Source organism: Anolis sagrei, chromosome 6, assembly GCF_037176765.1.
Source record: "Anolis sagrei isolate rAnoSag1 chromosome 6, rAnoSag1.mat, whole genome shotgun sequence".
Lineage (NCBI taxonomy): Eukaryota > Metazoa > Chordata > Lepidosauria > Squamata > Dactyloidae > Anolis > Anolis sagrei.
This window is the reverse complement of record NC_090026.1, coordinates 133,901,725-133,915,082: the sequence shown is the minus strand read 5'-3', so window position 1 is coordinate 133,915,082 and position 13,358 is coordinate 133,901,725. Positions and strand designations below refer to the sequence as shown.

The following is a 13,358-nucleotide window of genomic DNA, read 5'->3' as shown; positions in this document are numbered from 1 at the left end:
TTCCTTTGGGGAGATGGTAGCGGGGTACAAATAAAGTGTTATTATTATTATTATTATTATTATTATTATTATATTGATTTAGGTCTGTTCGTATGTCTCCACTACGCCCACTTTTTATCTCGTCCATGACCAGCATCATTTTACATTTTAATTACATTTGGCCCAGCCATAGATTTTAAAGCGTTCTGTACTATTTATTGTCAATGCTTATGTTATTGTCTATGTGATTTATTTTTAAATGCATGTATTGTTATTGTTATTGCTTGTATTGTTGTATTTGGGCTTGGTCTCATGTAAGCTGCACCGAGTCCCTTCTTGGGGAGATGTTAGTGGGGTATAAATAAAGCATTATTATTATTATTATTATTATTATTATTATTATTATTATTATTACAGGGCCTTGCTGTGTCCTCCTCGAGAGCAAAGGAGGGTGAGGGCACAGCCGCTCAAAGGAGGAACCGCAGGCCACAATGGGTGCTGGGGGGGGGGGCACCCACAGAGCCCAAGGGCTTCCTGCCACGGCCACAGGCTTCCTTCCTCTCTTCCTCCTCCTGGGCCACATGCAAAGAGGGCGGCCGTGACACGGAGACACCCTGAAACCACCCAGGAAACCACAGCCCTTCTCGAAACACTGGGGCTGCTCCCTCTCCTGAAATGCCCAGGTTGTACTGGGTGTTGTATTTCATGATGCTCCTATTTTAATATGTGGAGCCCCCAGTGGCACAGCAAGTTAAATTGCTGAGCTGCTGAACTTGCTGACCAAAAGGCTGGCGGTTCAAATCCGGGGGGTGGGGTGAGCTCCTGCTGCTAGTCCCAGCTCCTGCCAACCTAGGTCATGGGACAGCCCCAGCAGAGTCTCGGGAGGGGAAGGGGCTGCAACGCAGGAGGTGGAGCGGCAAGGGAGTGTTATTATCATTCCCATTAGTACTCTCTTCTGCACTTCATCCACTTCCCCAACCCTGTCGTATGCTATTTGCACTTTCCCTGGCCTAGTCCTTTCCTAGCTTGCTCATGCTAGAAATCTTGCAGGTAAAACATCAGGAGAAAATGCCTCTAGACCATGGCCATATAGCCTGAAAAAACCTACAACAACCCAGTGATTCCGGCCATGAAAGCCTTCGACAATACAATCTTGGTCATTGTTTTTGTGGAACCTGCTCTGATGGAGCTCCAATGTCATCTGTGCTATTCCGTCATGTCTAGTCTGTTTATCTTGGCTGTTGTATTTCATGATGCCCCTATTTTAATATATGGAGTCCCCAGTGGCACAGCAAGTAAAACCACTGAGCTGCTGAACGTGCTGACCAAAAGGCCAGCGGTTCAAATCCAGGGAGTGGCGTGAGCTCCTGCTGTTAGGCCCAGCTCCTGCCAACCTAGCAGTTCGAAAACTACAAATGTGAGTAGGTCAATAGGTACCGCACCTGTGGGAAGGAAACAGTGCTCCATGCAGTCATGCCAATGGCCACATGACCTTGGAGGTGTCTATGGACAACACCGGCTCTTTGGCTTAGAAATAGAGATGAGCACCACCCTCCAGAGTTGGACACAACTGGACTTAATGTCAAGGGGAAACCTTTACCTTTAACTATTTTAATATGGACTCATCACTGAGCCTGGAACCCCAGGTCTCGGCGGTAGTCGGGAGAGCTTTTGCACAATTAAAACTTGTGCGCCAGCTGCACCCGTTCCTTGAGAAGTCTGATCTGGCCATGGTGGTCCATGCTCCTGTTACATCCCGAATAGACTACTGCAATGCACTCTATGTGGGGATGCCTTTGAAGACTGTTCAGAAGATTCAACTTGTCCAATGGTGGGCAGCCAGGTTGCTCACCGGCATGACGTACAGGGAACATACAACTCCTTAGTTGTATGTTCCCTGTACGGCCCAAGACGATGGAACGGATAAGGACTTGAATGAGAGGATATAGTTTTTAGCTTTTAATGTTGTTATTATGCACTGTCTTATGTCTAATTGCACTAGAATGGTTCTTTTTGCTTATCAATGTATGTATTTTTATGGCACTGAATTGTGCCGATTGTGTATGCTGCTCTGAGTTGCCTCAGAGCCAACTCCATTAGCTACCGATCAGCTTCCGAGCACAATTCAAAGTGCTGGTTTTAACCTTTAAAGCCCTAAATGGTTCTGGCCCAGACTACCTGTCTCAACGTATCTCCTGATACGGACAATCACAAAGTTTAAGATCTTCAGGAGAGGCCCTGCTCTCGATCCCACCCCTATCGTAAACCCGGTTGATGGGGACGAGAGACAGGGCCTTTTCCACAGTGGCCCCCCGCCTATGGCACGCCAACCCTAGAGATATCAGATTGGCCGCCTCCCTCTTGCCTTCTAGAAGGAAAATCAAGACCTGGTGATGGGACAAAGCATTGGATCAGTGAGCAGCAAGTGGAAGAAGAAGATCAAGAAGGGCAGGGGTCCTCAACTTAGGGCAGAGGTCCTCAAACCTTTTAAACTGGGGGCCAGTTCACTGTCCCTCAGACCATTGGAGGGCTGGACTATAGTTTCTTTTTTAAAAAATCAATTAAAAAATCCCTATGCACATTGCAGATCTCTTATTTTGCTGTGTGGAAGGGCCCTGGGGGGGGGGGGGTTCTTTCTAGCCCTCTTTAGGCAGTAATTCCAGGAGCAGGGAATGGGAAATCTTCCTATTTCTAGTCTGAACAAAATCTGGCTACCAGTATTTAAAAAACACTAAAATTATAACTGTCAATTAAGAACAACACTCAAACACAGGGGAACTCCAGACAAGAAACAATCAGGGCTAGCTAATAACCTCTCCCTAAAAACTGTCAGGCTATGAAATGGTCATCAAGGTGGCCAATTGAAACATTCATACCTACCTCCAACAGACAAGAGTTCTTTCTCCCACCCTGGATCTTCCACAATTTTCCTAGTTAAAGGTTGTCCCCTGACATTAAGTCCAGTCATGTCTGACTCTGGGGTGTGAGGCTCATCTGCATTTCTAAGTCGAAGAGCCGGCGTTGTCAATAGACACCTCCAAGGTCATGTGGCCGGCATGACTGCATGGAGCGCCGGGGCAGCCTCCCTTGGCTGGCTCACGCTGCCCATCGGGCCCGATGGGCAGAGTGAGCCTGCCAAGGGAGGAGCAGCCCCGCGCAGCCTACTCGCGCGTAAAGCACCTTGCGAGGTGCTTTACGTGTGAGTAGGCTACGTGGAGCAGCTGCCCTTGGCTGGCTCACACTGCCCATCGGGCCTGAAGGATAGCGTGAGCCTGCCAAGGGAGGAGCAGCCCCGTGCGGCCTACTCACACATAAAGCACCTCGCAAGGTGCTTCACGCACGAGTAGGCCACGCGGAGCAGCTGCCCTGACGGATAGCACGAGCCAGCCAAGGGAGGGGCACTGTGTGTGTGTGGGGGGGCTCCTCCTCCGCAGGCCGGATAAGTGCCCTTGGTGGGCCAGAAGTGACCCGCAGGCCATAGTTTGGGGACCCCTGACTTAGGGCAATGAATTGACCCGGACTGTTTTTTTGGATTTCGATTTTAATGGATGTGTCTTGATTAATTCTTTTAATTGGTTGTTTCAATATTTTTAATATTTTGATTGTACTGTGGTTGTTTTTATGATGCTAGCATCGTGTGATGCTTTTGTTAGGCCGCCCTGAGTCCCCCTTTGGGGGGGGGGGGGAGAGGAGAGCGGGGTATAAACATAGGAAATAAATAAATATGTTTTGTTTTCTGGATTGTTTTTGCTTTTATGTCTTTTGGACATCTTGTCCCATTTGTAAGCGTCTCTGAGTCCCTTTGGGGACATGGTAGCGGGATATAAGAGTAAAGTTATTATTATTATTATTATTATTATTATTATTATTATTATTAATGCCCTGCTTTTTCTCTCCACAAAGTGACTCAATGCAGCATTGCCCGGTGGTCCCTTCTGTACAAGACCCTGCCATGGGCAATTGAGGGGAATGGCAAGGATGGAGCCCTGGGGGCCACAAAAGGCACTGAAGGACCCCCCCCCCCAGGATGCCATCAGTGTCTCTCAAGTCAACAAGCCCCACCCCCGACCCTGGGTGGGCAGCCAAGTCCCACTCCTCCCCATGAACCAGAAGGCAAAGCCTCCACCCCTTAGCAATGTCTATAGGGAGAGAGGTCTACTCTTGGAGGGGCCATGGCACAGCCTCAAGCCAGCCTCCCATTGCAGCCCCCCCCCCCCGCATGCATGCGCCTTGCTGCCTGCCTCTTTCCCTGCGCTTCCTGCCTTCCCACGCTGCTTCTGGTGCTGCCACCGCCTTCCTGAGGACGGCAAAGGCACCATCTGTCCCTCCCTCCCTCTTTCCTTCCATCCCCAGCCCCCCCCCCCCATGCAAAGGCTGCTTCCGACATGGCCATCTAACACAGCACGCTCCCCCCCCCACCACCACCACCACCAGCATGAGCCCCAAATGCTTTCTGTGAGTGGGACAGGCCAGGCCCCTTCCATTTTGAGGGGTGGGTGGTCCTGGGGAGTCCAGGGCAGGGAGAGGTGGGCGCTGGAAGGAAGACCCTTCTGGCAGGCTGGCTTTTGAAGGGAAAGCGGGGTGGAGGGTGGCATTTTGGGAGGGGGGAGGCCTGCCAAAACAGTGCTCCAGCCTCCCCCCCCCCCCGCATATTGCATTACCAATGGCTACTGGGAGCTGGACTCATAGCATGGGGAGGGGCAGGGGGGGCAATTGGCAGCCATTTTTAAAGGGGACACACAGGTTCTAACCCTGTCTGCCTTTTGCGTGCTGCCCTGCCAATGCCCCCCCCCCCACAGCCCTCTCCAGCTCCAGGCACAGCGCAAAGCCACCTGTCTGGGCAAGAGAGCTGCCCTGCCAACGTCCCCCCCCCCTGCCCTCCCCAGCTCCAGGCATAACACAAAGCCACCCACCTGGGCGAGAGAGCTGCCTGAGGCCATGGCAGGGCGGCAACCAGGGTTAGGAAGGGCTGCCTGGATGAACAGCCAAGCCCCGCCTGGGTCAAGCCAGCGATGGGCAGTCGCAATGCCAGCAGCCCTTCCCTTCAGCCAGGAAACAGGGGGCATTCCAGTTCTCCTTGGGCCAGAGTCACCTGTCAATGGCTCTAAAACTGTATCTCAACCTGGGCGTCGGGACCCCTGAGGGGGTCACGAGGGAGTGTCAAAGGGGTCGCCAAAGACCATCAGAAAACATAGTATTTTCTGGTGGTCATTGGGATTCTGTGTGGGAAGTTTGACCCAATTCTATTGTTGGTCGAGTTAAGAATGCTCTTTGATTGTAGGTGAACTATAAATCCCAACAACTACAACTGCCAAATGTCAAGGTCTGTTTTCTCCAGACTCTACCAGTGTTCACATTTGGTCATACTGGGTATTCGTGCCAAGTCTGGTCCAGATCCATCACGGCATGAATCCACAGTGCTCGCTGAATACAGGTGAACTACAACTCCCAAACTCAAGGTCAATGCCCACAAAACCCTTCCAGTGTTTTCTGTTGGTCATGGGAGTTTTTTGTGCCATCTTAGAAACTTGAATACGTGAATTCCATGAACATAGGCCCTATAAACCGAGAGGTCTTCACCTGAATGCAGCATTGTTCTCACAAGGAGTGTACTAGCAGAGCCATATTGGGTATTGGTGCTCAATTTAGTCCAGTAAATGAAAATACATCCTGCATATCGGATATTTACATGACGATTTATAACAGGACTAAAATGACAGATATCAAGTCGCAACGAAAACAATATTATGGTTGGGGGTCATCACAACATATGGAACGGCATTAAGGGGTCGCGGCATTAGCAAGGTTGAGAACCACTGCTCTAAAACCTTCCTCCAGAGTCACCAAACCTGGAAGTGGATCGCAAGCTAAACACAAGCCAAGGGCATGACGCAGCAGCAACAAAAAGGCAAAGCAATCCTCAGAGGCATCAGGAGAACCCAAGAGGGTCTTCCTCCCCTGACCTCAGCTGCAAAGGGGTCACTGGTTCAGTTTGGGGCACCATCGCTTCTCAAAAGTAGGCTGACCATCCAGGAAGCAGGCCTGACCCCGTCCTTGGACCAATCTGTGCTTGCAAGGAGCATGTGGCCTCTGTGGCAGTGCAGAGTGCCTGACTGTGACCCAACGATGCTGCCTTAGAGATGACTGTCGTCATGTCCCCCTCTTGCTCATGCCTGCTTTGGGGGGGGGGGCAGATCTGGGGTCCAATGCCTGTCCCAGCAAGAAGAGCCAACTCACACAAAGGCCACACAACTCACACAAATTGGGGGGGGGGGGGTTAAGGCTCCCCCTTTACAGAGGGTCGTTGCTCCATGGAAAGAGCCGAGGAGCAGGGTCTCTCTGACGACCCAGAGGGTCGTCAGAGAGACCCTGCTCCTCGGCTCTTTCCATGGAGCAACGGTCCTCTGTAAAGGGGGAGCCTTCACCACCCCCCCAATTTGGAAGCCATAATGGGTCTGGGTCTGAGCTGGCAAGATCTTCAGCTCCAGTATTTGCTCTAGCGTTTTAATTGGGTTACCGTTTTGTTATCTCAAGGTTTTATTGTTTGCATGAAGGATACAGCATGCTTCCCTGCCAACCGGGCAGCCAGGGCACGTCAGGAGAAAATGCTTCAGGACCATAGCCACACAGCCCCAAAAACTCACAACACCCCAGCAAGTGCATTGCTGGGCTTCCATACATCTCAATTCCAGGAGCAGAAGCCTTTGGGGTCAGACCCCCACCCCAAGGGAAGGAAGCTTATTCATTCCATATCCAAAGCATTGCATAAGCATAGAATCCTCGAATCCTTGAGTTGGAAGAGACCTGGTGATTCATTTCATATCCAAAGCATTGCACAAGCATAGAATCCTTGAGATGGAAGAGACCTGGTGGCCCATCATCTAGAATGTGGGAAAATCGCATTCAAAAGCCTGAATCCCTCCCATAACATCATTTCTCACACACTTGCTTTTTCACTCCTTATCTCTAATTCTCTGGGGAAAGCGTGTCTATCGTTGTTGCAAGCCTTGTCTCTGCAACTCCATATTGCCTTGACCTAGACCAGTGGTTGTCAGCCTGTGTATCTCCAAATGTTTTGGCCTTCAATTCCCAGAAATCCTATCAGCTCGTAAATTGGCTGGGAATTCATATTTATCTGAACTTGAAAAAGCCATGTTTTGGGATTGTGACTCCCAGAATTTGCCAACTAGTCTGGCTGCACTGGTTGGCAAATTCTGTTCGTGGACCAAATACCACGGTGGTCCACGCTCTGGTTACATCCCGTATAGACTACTGCAATGTGCTCTACGTGGGGTTGCCTTTGAAGACTGTTCGGAAGCTTCAAATGGTCCAGCGTGCGGCAGCCAGGTTACTAATGGGTGCTGCGCTCAAGGAGGATACTACTTCACTCTGGCACCAGCTCCAATGGCTGCCAGTTTGCTACCAGGCACAATTCAAAGTGCTGGCTTTGGCCTATAAAAGCCCTAAATGGTTCTGGCCCAGCTTATCTATCCAAACATATCTCTCTCTATGAACCTTCTAGGAATACGTGAATTCCATGAACATAGGCCCTATAAACCGAGAGTTCTTCACCTGAATGCAGCATTGTTCTCACAAGGATTGTACTAGCAGAGCCCACTTTTAAAAGCCTGAATCCCTCCCATAACATCATTTCTCTCACACCTGCTTTTCCACTCCTTATCTCTAATTCTCTGGGGAAAGCATGTCTATCGTTGTTGCAAGCCTTGTCTCTGCAACTCCATATTGCCTTGACCTAGACCAGTGGTTCTCAGCCTGTGTATCTCCAGATGTTTTGGCCTTCAAGTCCCAGAAATCCTAACAGCTGGTAATTTGGCTGGAATTTCATAGAATCATAGAGTTGGAAGAGACCTCATGGGCCATCCAGTCCAACCCCATTCTGCCCAGAAGCGGGAAAATCGCATTCAAAAGCCTGAATCCCTCCCATAACATCATTTCTCACACACCTGCTTTTCCACTCCTTATCTCTATGTCCCACAAGAACATCTTAGAAACCTGAATACATGAATTCCATGAACATAGGCCCTATAAACCGAGAGGTCTTCATCTGAATGCAGCACTGTTCTAGCAGAGCCCACTTTTAAAAGCCTGAATCCCTCCCATAACATCATTTCTCACACACTTGCTTTTCCACTCCTTATCTCTAATTCTCTGGGGAAAGTGTGTCTATCGTTGTTGCAAGCCTTGTCTCTGCAACTCCATATTGCCTTCACCTAGATCAGTGGTTCTCAGCCTGTGTATCTCCAGATGTTTTGGCATTCAAGTCCCAGAAATCCTAACAGCTGGTAAATTGGCTAGAATTTCATAGAATCCTAGAGTTGTAAGAGACCTGATGGGCCATCCAGTCCAACCCCATTCTGCGCAGAAGTGGGAAAATCGCATTCAAAAGCCTGAATCCCTCCCATAACATCATTTCCCACACACCTGCTTTTCCACTCCTTATCTCTATGCCCCACAAGAACTAGAGTCAAGAACATCTCAAAACTTGAATACGTGAATTCCATGAATATAGGCCCTATAAACCGAGAGTTCTTCACCTGAATGCAGCATTGTTCTCACAAGGATTGTACTAGCAGAGCCCCCTTTTAAAAGCCCAAATCCCTCCCATAACATCATTTCTCACACACCTGCTTCTCCACTTCTTATCTCTAATTCTCTGGGGAAAGCATGTGTATCATTGTTGCAAGCCTTGACTCCATATTGCCTTGACCTAGACCAGTGGTTCTCAGCTTGTGTATCTCCAGATGTTTTGGCTTTCAAGTCCCAGAAATCCTAACAGCTGGTAAATTGGCTGGAATTTCATAGAATCCTAGAGTTGGAAAAGACCTCATGGGCCATCCAATCCAACCCCATTCTGCCAAGAAGCAGAACAATCGCATTCAAAGCACGCCTAGACAGATGGCCATCCAGCCTCTGCTTCCAAGCCTCCAAAGGAGGAGCCTCCACCACACTCCAGAGCAGAGAGTTCCACTGATGAACGGCTCTCATAGTCAGGAAGTTCTTCCTAATGTTCAGGTGGAATCCTGTAGTTTGAAGCCATCCTAGTTGCATAAATTAGTATAAAACTGATAAAAATAGAAGGAGCACAAGTGGCTTAATGTCTTTTGACCAAAAACGGGCAACAGCAACAGCACTGCAGTCCTGAGGGAGGGGGCCTTCCAACAATCCAACAATCCTTCCTCTGAACACGAGGCAGGGCATAGTGGACAAGCATACAGGTGCGGAGATGTCTGTTCTGCCCCACAGTCACACAAGGTGGAGGATTCTTTTAGGCAGTGCCATTTTGCCAGGTTGTCTTTAGATCTGCCCATTACACTCCACTTGTGAGTCTGCTCAGGGCAGGCATGTAGCCGGGGGGGGGGGGGGGGGGGGCTTGAGGGGCTTCAGCCCCCTCCCCCCGTAATTCTCATGGTGGTCTGCGAAAAGGCCTCACTGGTACATTATTTAAACTGTTATGTTTATTTGTATCATGATCTGATCACCATACTCAATATATCCCATATGCATGGGGGGTATTGGGGTAACAATACGAAAGGTTTGCTAGGCTAGACCCTCTTTCACTCAAACTCAGCCCCTCCCCGAACCAAACTCAGCCCCCCTACCCCCTCGAATCCAAATCCTGGCTATGGGCCTGGCTCAGGAGAAGGAAGTGGCCTTGTGGGAGAGAGAAATCTGCTGCAAAAGGCGTGTTTTGGGTGCAAAAGGTATGTTTACATCAGGCATGGGCCAACTTGGACCCACCCTCCAGGTGTTTTGGACTCCATCTCTCACTATTTCTAATAGCCCCTTCCCCTTCCTTTCTCCCCTCAGCTACTTATGGTGGGATTTGGAGTCCAAAACACCTGGAGGGAGGGCTTGGGTTTGCCCAAGTCTGATGTAAACATGCCTTTTGCACCCCCCCCCCCCTTTTCAGGCTGCACAAGTGGCCTGCGTCCATCTGCAACCCAAGACTCCACCCCTTTGTTTGCTCTGCCTCTTTTCCAGGCCTGCCCCCCCCCCTCCATTTCCCATTCCTCAGTTGCCTGAACCTTTTGGGGAGCCCATTGGAAGGAGAGGAGATTGTGCAAGGGGAGGGGGCTTCAGCGGTCGGAGAATGACCCTGTGGCTGCCCACTCCACCTGGCCATTCAAGGGTCACTGAGGCCAGCCAATGTGGAGTGTCCAAAAGTGGCCCAATGCTGCAGTCCTGAGGGAGGGGGCCTTCTGGCAAGGGTGTAGCGTCCATTGTGGGGCAATATGGGCTTTGGGCCCCCTCCCAGCCAAAGGTCAAGGCTTTGCCCCCTACCTAAACCCATGCTATTCTCCACAGCCTGAAAGGGGAGCTGCATTGGGGCATGGATGGAACCCCCCTCCCCTTAGTGAGTGACCCAGGGCCAGGCCTGCAGAGGAGGGAGGGGGGGAGAGAGGGAGGAAGGGGCAGCCCTTCCTGACCCCCCCCCCTCTTTGCAATCAGCCATCTTGGATGGATTAGCAGCAGCTGGGCAGGAAAGGAGTTGTGCGCCATCAGGGCTGACCCCTGGCCTCCAAGGACCGCCCCCAAGGAAGGAAGGAAGGAAGGAAGGAAGGGAGGAAGGAAGGAAGGAGAGAAAGAAGGTGGCCCTCCTCACAGCCCCCCCCCCTTCTTCTTCCTGTTTTGAAAGGAAAGCCTTGGAAATGCAGCCTCTCTCCCGTTGCCTGGAAACCAACAGGCAGAAGCCAGAGGACCCCCAAATTTGGAGGAAGCAGGAAGCAGGGGCTCCTGGGAAATCAAGAGTGGGGCTTTGGCCAAAAGGAGGGCCCTCCCTCAACCCCCCCCCCCCCCCCCCCGGCCTGGCAGGGAAGGAAGGAAGGTGCCCCCTCCCCAGGACTGAGGGACTAGCTGGGCAAGGAGCCCACCGCAAGGGGCAAACGCCCAGAGAGAGGCCTGTTCTCCTTGACACCCTTGGCACTGTTTGGATGCGCGGGGAGGGGGCAGCACATGAAGCAGACCCCCTACGCCCACCCCATTCACACACACACAGGACTTGTATGCACCCCATGCCCCTCCCCAGGACTCTCCATAAACCGCCCCCCCCCCCCAGCAGCCATGAAGGTCACAAACACTGCCAGTGCACCCACCCCCCGCACATCCAAGAATGAGGAGCAGACCCCCCCCCCCAATAAATGCAGAAAAGCAGCAGCAACAACAACGCTTCCAAGCCAGGTGTGGCCTTCCCCCCCCCCTGGAAGCCTTGAACCCAGATTGCCCAGACCCCCAACCCCATTGCTTGGCCTTGCATCCTTGGAGTGGGGGTGGGGGGTGGAAAGGTGGTCTGCAAAGGACCATTTTGGCTTCATGTTGAGACAGATTTATCTATCTTCTCTGTTTTGAGACACATATATATACATACAAATACATACGGGCAATATGTTGGGGTTCACCCTGTGTCCAGCGGTGTGGGAAGACCAAGGATGCCAGCAAGGCAACTCTATCTATCTATCTATCTATCTATCTATCTATCTATCTATGTGTATAGATAGATAGATAGATAGATAGATAGATAGATAGATGTAGATGTATATATACATATCTAAGGGTGGCTTTGTTGGCATCCTTGTCTTCCCACACAGCTGGACATGAGGCGAACCCCAACATCTTGCCGGCCCTCAGGAGCCTCTCTGGCCCTTTGTTTGCAGCCAGGCCTGAAGTGGACCCCACTTCCCCCCCCCCAGGAGACACCACCCCCTCCCCCCCCCCCCACTGCAATCCTTCTCCTTTTCAGGCCTGGACAGATCCGCCTTTTGGGGGTACAGGCTCGGCCCTGAGAGGGAGGCCAGGGCTGGGAAGGGGCTGCAGAGAGAGCATTGGGGGGGGGGGGACAACGAGGCGGGGAGGGGGGGGGGCTAGGGTGCATTGTCCAGCCAAGAGAGGCGCAAGAAGGCCAGCCCCCCCCCCCCCCGCTCTCTTTCCGACTGTGACCCGACTGCAGCCGAGGGAGAGTGCGCCCCCTCCCCACTTCCTCCTTGGCCCCGCGTTGGCAGCCCTGCCCCCCCCCCCCTTTCTCAAGACAGTAGGGAGGGGGGGGGGGCAAGGCTTGGACTGCCTTCCTTCCTCCTGGAGCCATGAATGCTGGGGAAGGAAGCCTGACCCGACTCTGCAGCCAAGGAAGCCAAGGGAGACTGGAGCCCCCTCCCCGGCCCCGCATTGGCAGCCATGCCCCCCCCCCCACTTTCTCAAGGCAGCAGAACGAGGCGGGGGGGGGGGGCAAGGCCTGGACTGCCTTCCTTCCTCCTGGAGCCATTAATGCTGAGGAAGGAAGGAAGGGAAGGAAGGAAGGGGGGATGCTGGGGGTCGCACCGCAGCTCCCTTTCCCCGGCATGCATTTGGATCAGACTCTCCCCCCATGAAACACGTGTCCCCCCCCCCATTGGCGCTCTTTTCAGTGGAGGGAGGGGCTGATGCTGCGGCGCGGGGACTGAGCCCCCCCCCCCCTTGAGAGGAAGGCGCTCCATTTTGTTCTGCGGCACCCCCCCCCCGCCCCTCTCCCTCCCCAATGCACCCCCCCCCCCTGGCGTTAGACTGACCCTCGATGGCGATGACGTGCTCGCGGATCTGGGCCTGGAGGGCGAGGTCCTCGACGCGCTCGACCAGGTCGTAGATGGCGTAGATGTTGGGGTGGACGGACTCGAAGCGGCCGATCTCGGCCCGGATGGCGGCCGAGTTGGAGAGGCCGAAGGGCGGCGGGGGCCCCGACGAGGACGACGAGGACGAGCCCTGCCCGGGGGGCGGCGCGGGGGCCGGGAGGGGCACCCCCACGCCCCCACCCCCACCCCCGGGGGAGGAGGAGGAGGCCGAGCAGGAGGAGGGCCCCCCCGGCGCGGAGAGGCCCCCCTGCGGGGAGGAGGAGGAGGAGGAGGCGCAGAGCCCCCCGCCCCCGCCCCCGCCGCCCCCCCCCGAGGAGGAGGAGGAGAAGTTCATGGCGCCCGCCGGGCGGGGGGAGGAGGTGGAGAACCAGCGCGGGATGGCGGGGGGGAAGGCCGGGCGCGCGCTCAGGGCCCCCCCGCGCCGCCGGGCAGCATGGCCGCCCCCGCCCCACTCCGTCCCTTCGCCTTTGACGCCCGCCCCCTCCTCTTCCTCCCCCTCCTCTTCTCCTGGACGAAGACGAAGAAGCAGGGGCAGCAGCAGCAGCGTCGCGCAATCAGCAGCAGCAGAAGCCCCCTCCCCTCCTCCTCCTCCCCCTCCTCTCCTCCTCCTCCTCCTTCTTCACTCCCCCCCCCCCTCCTCACCCCGCGTCACTCCCGCCGGCCGCAAAGAGCCGCCCCCGGAAAGAAAGACAGAAAGGAAGACAGAAAGGCAGGCAAACAGGCAACCAGGCAAGATGGAAAGGGAAGGAAGGGCAGCAG

The 13,358-nt window shown here is 53.4% G+C and overlaps 1 protein-coding gene across 1 annotated transcript in view; it reads right to left on the bottom strand.

Annotated features, from left to right (window-relative positions):
- The window catches only part of AGAP3 (ArfGAP with GTPase domain, ankyrin repeat and PH domain 3), a 67,847-nt gene extending 54,756 nt beyond the window's left edge, over positions 1-13,091 (bottom strand). The window contains exon 1 of the mRNA XM_067470590.1: positions 12,540-13,091. Within this exon, the coding sequence (XP_067326691.1) occupies positions 12,540-12,933 (394 nt within the window). The 5' untranslated portion in view covers positions 12,934-13,091. The remainder of the gene's footprint in view (positions 1-12,539) is intronic.
- Between the last annotated feature and the right edge of the window lie 267 nt (positions 13,092-13,358).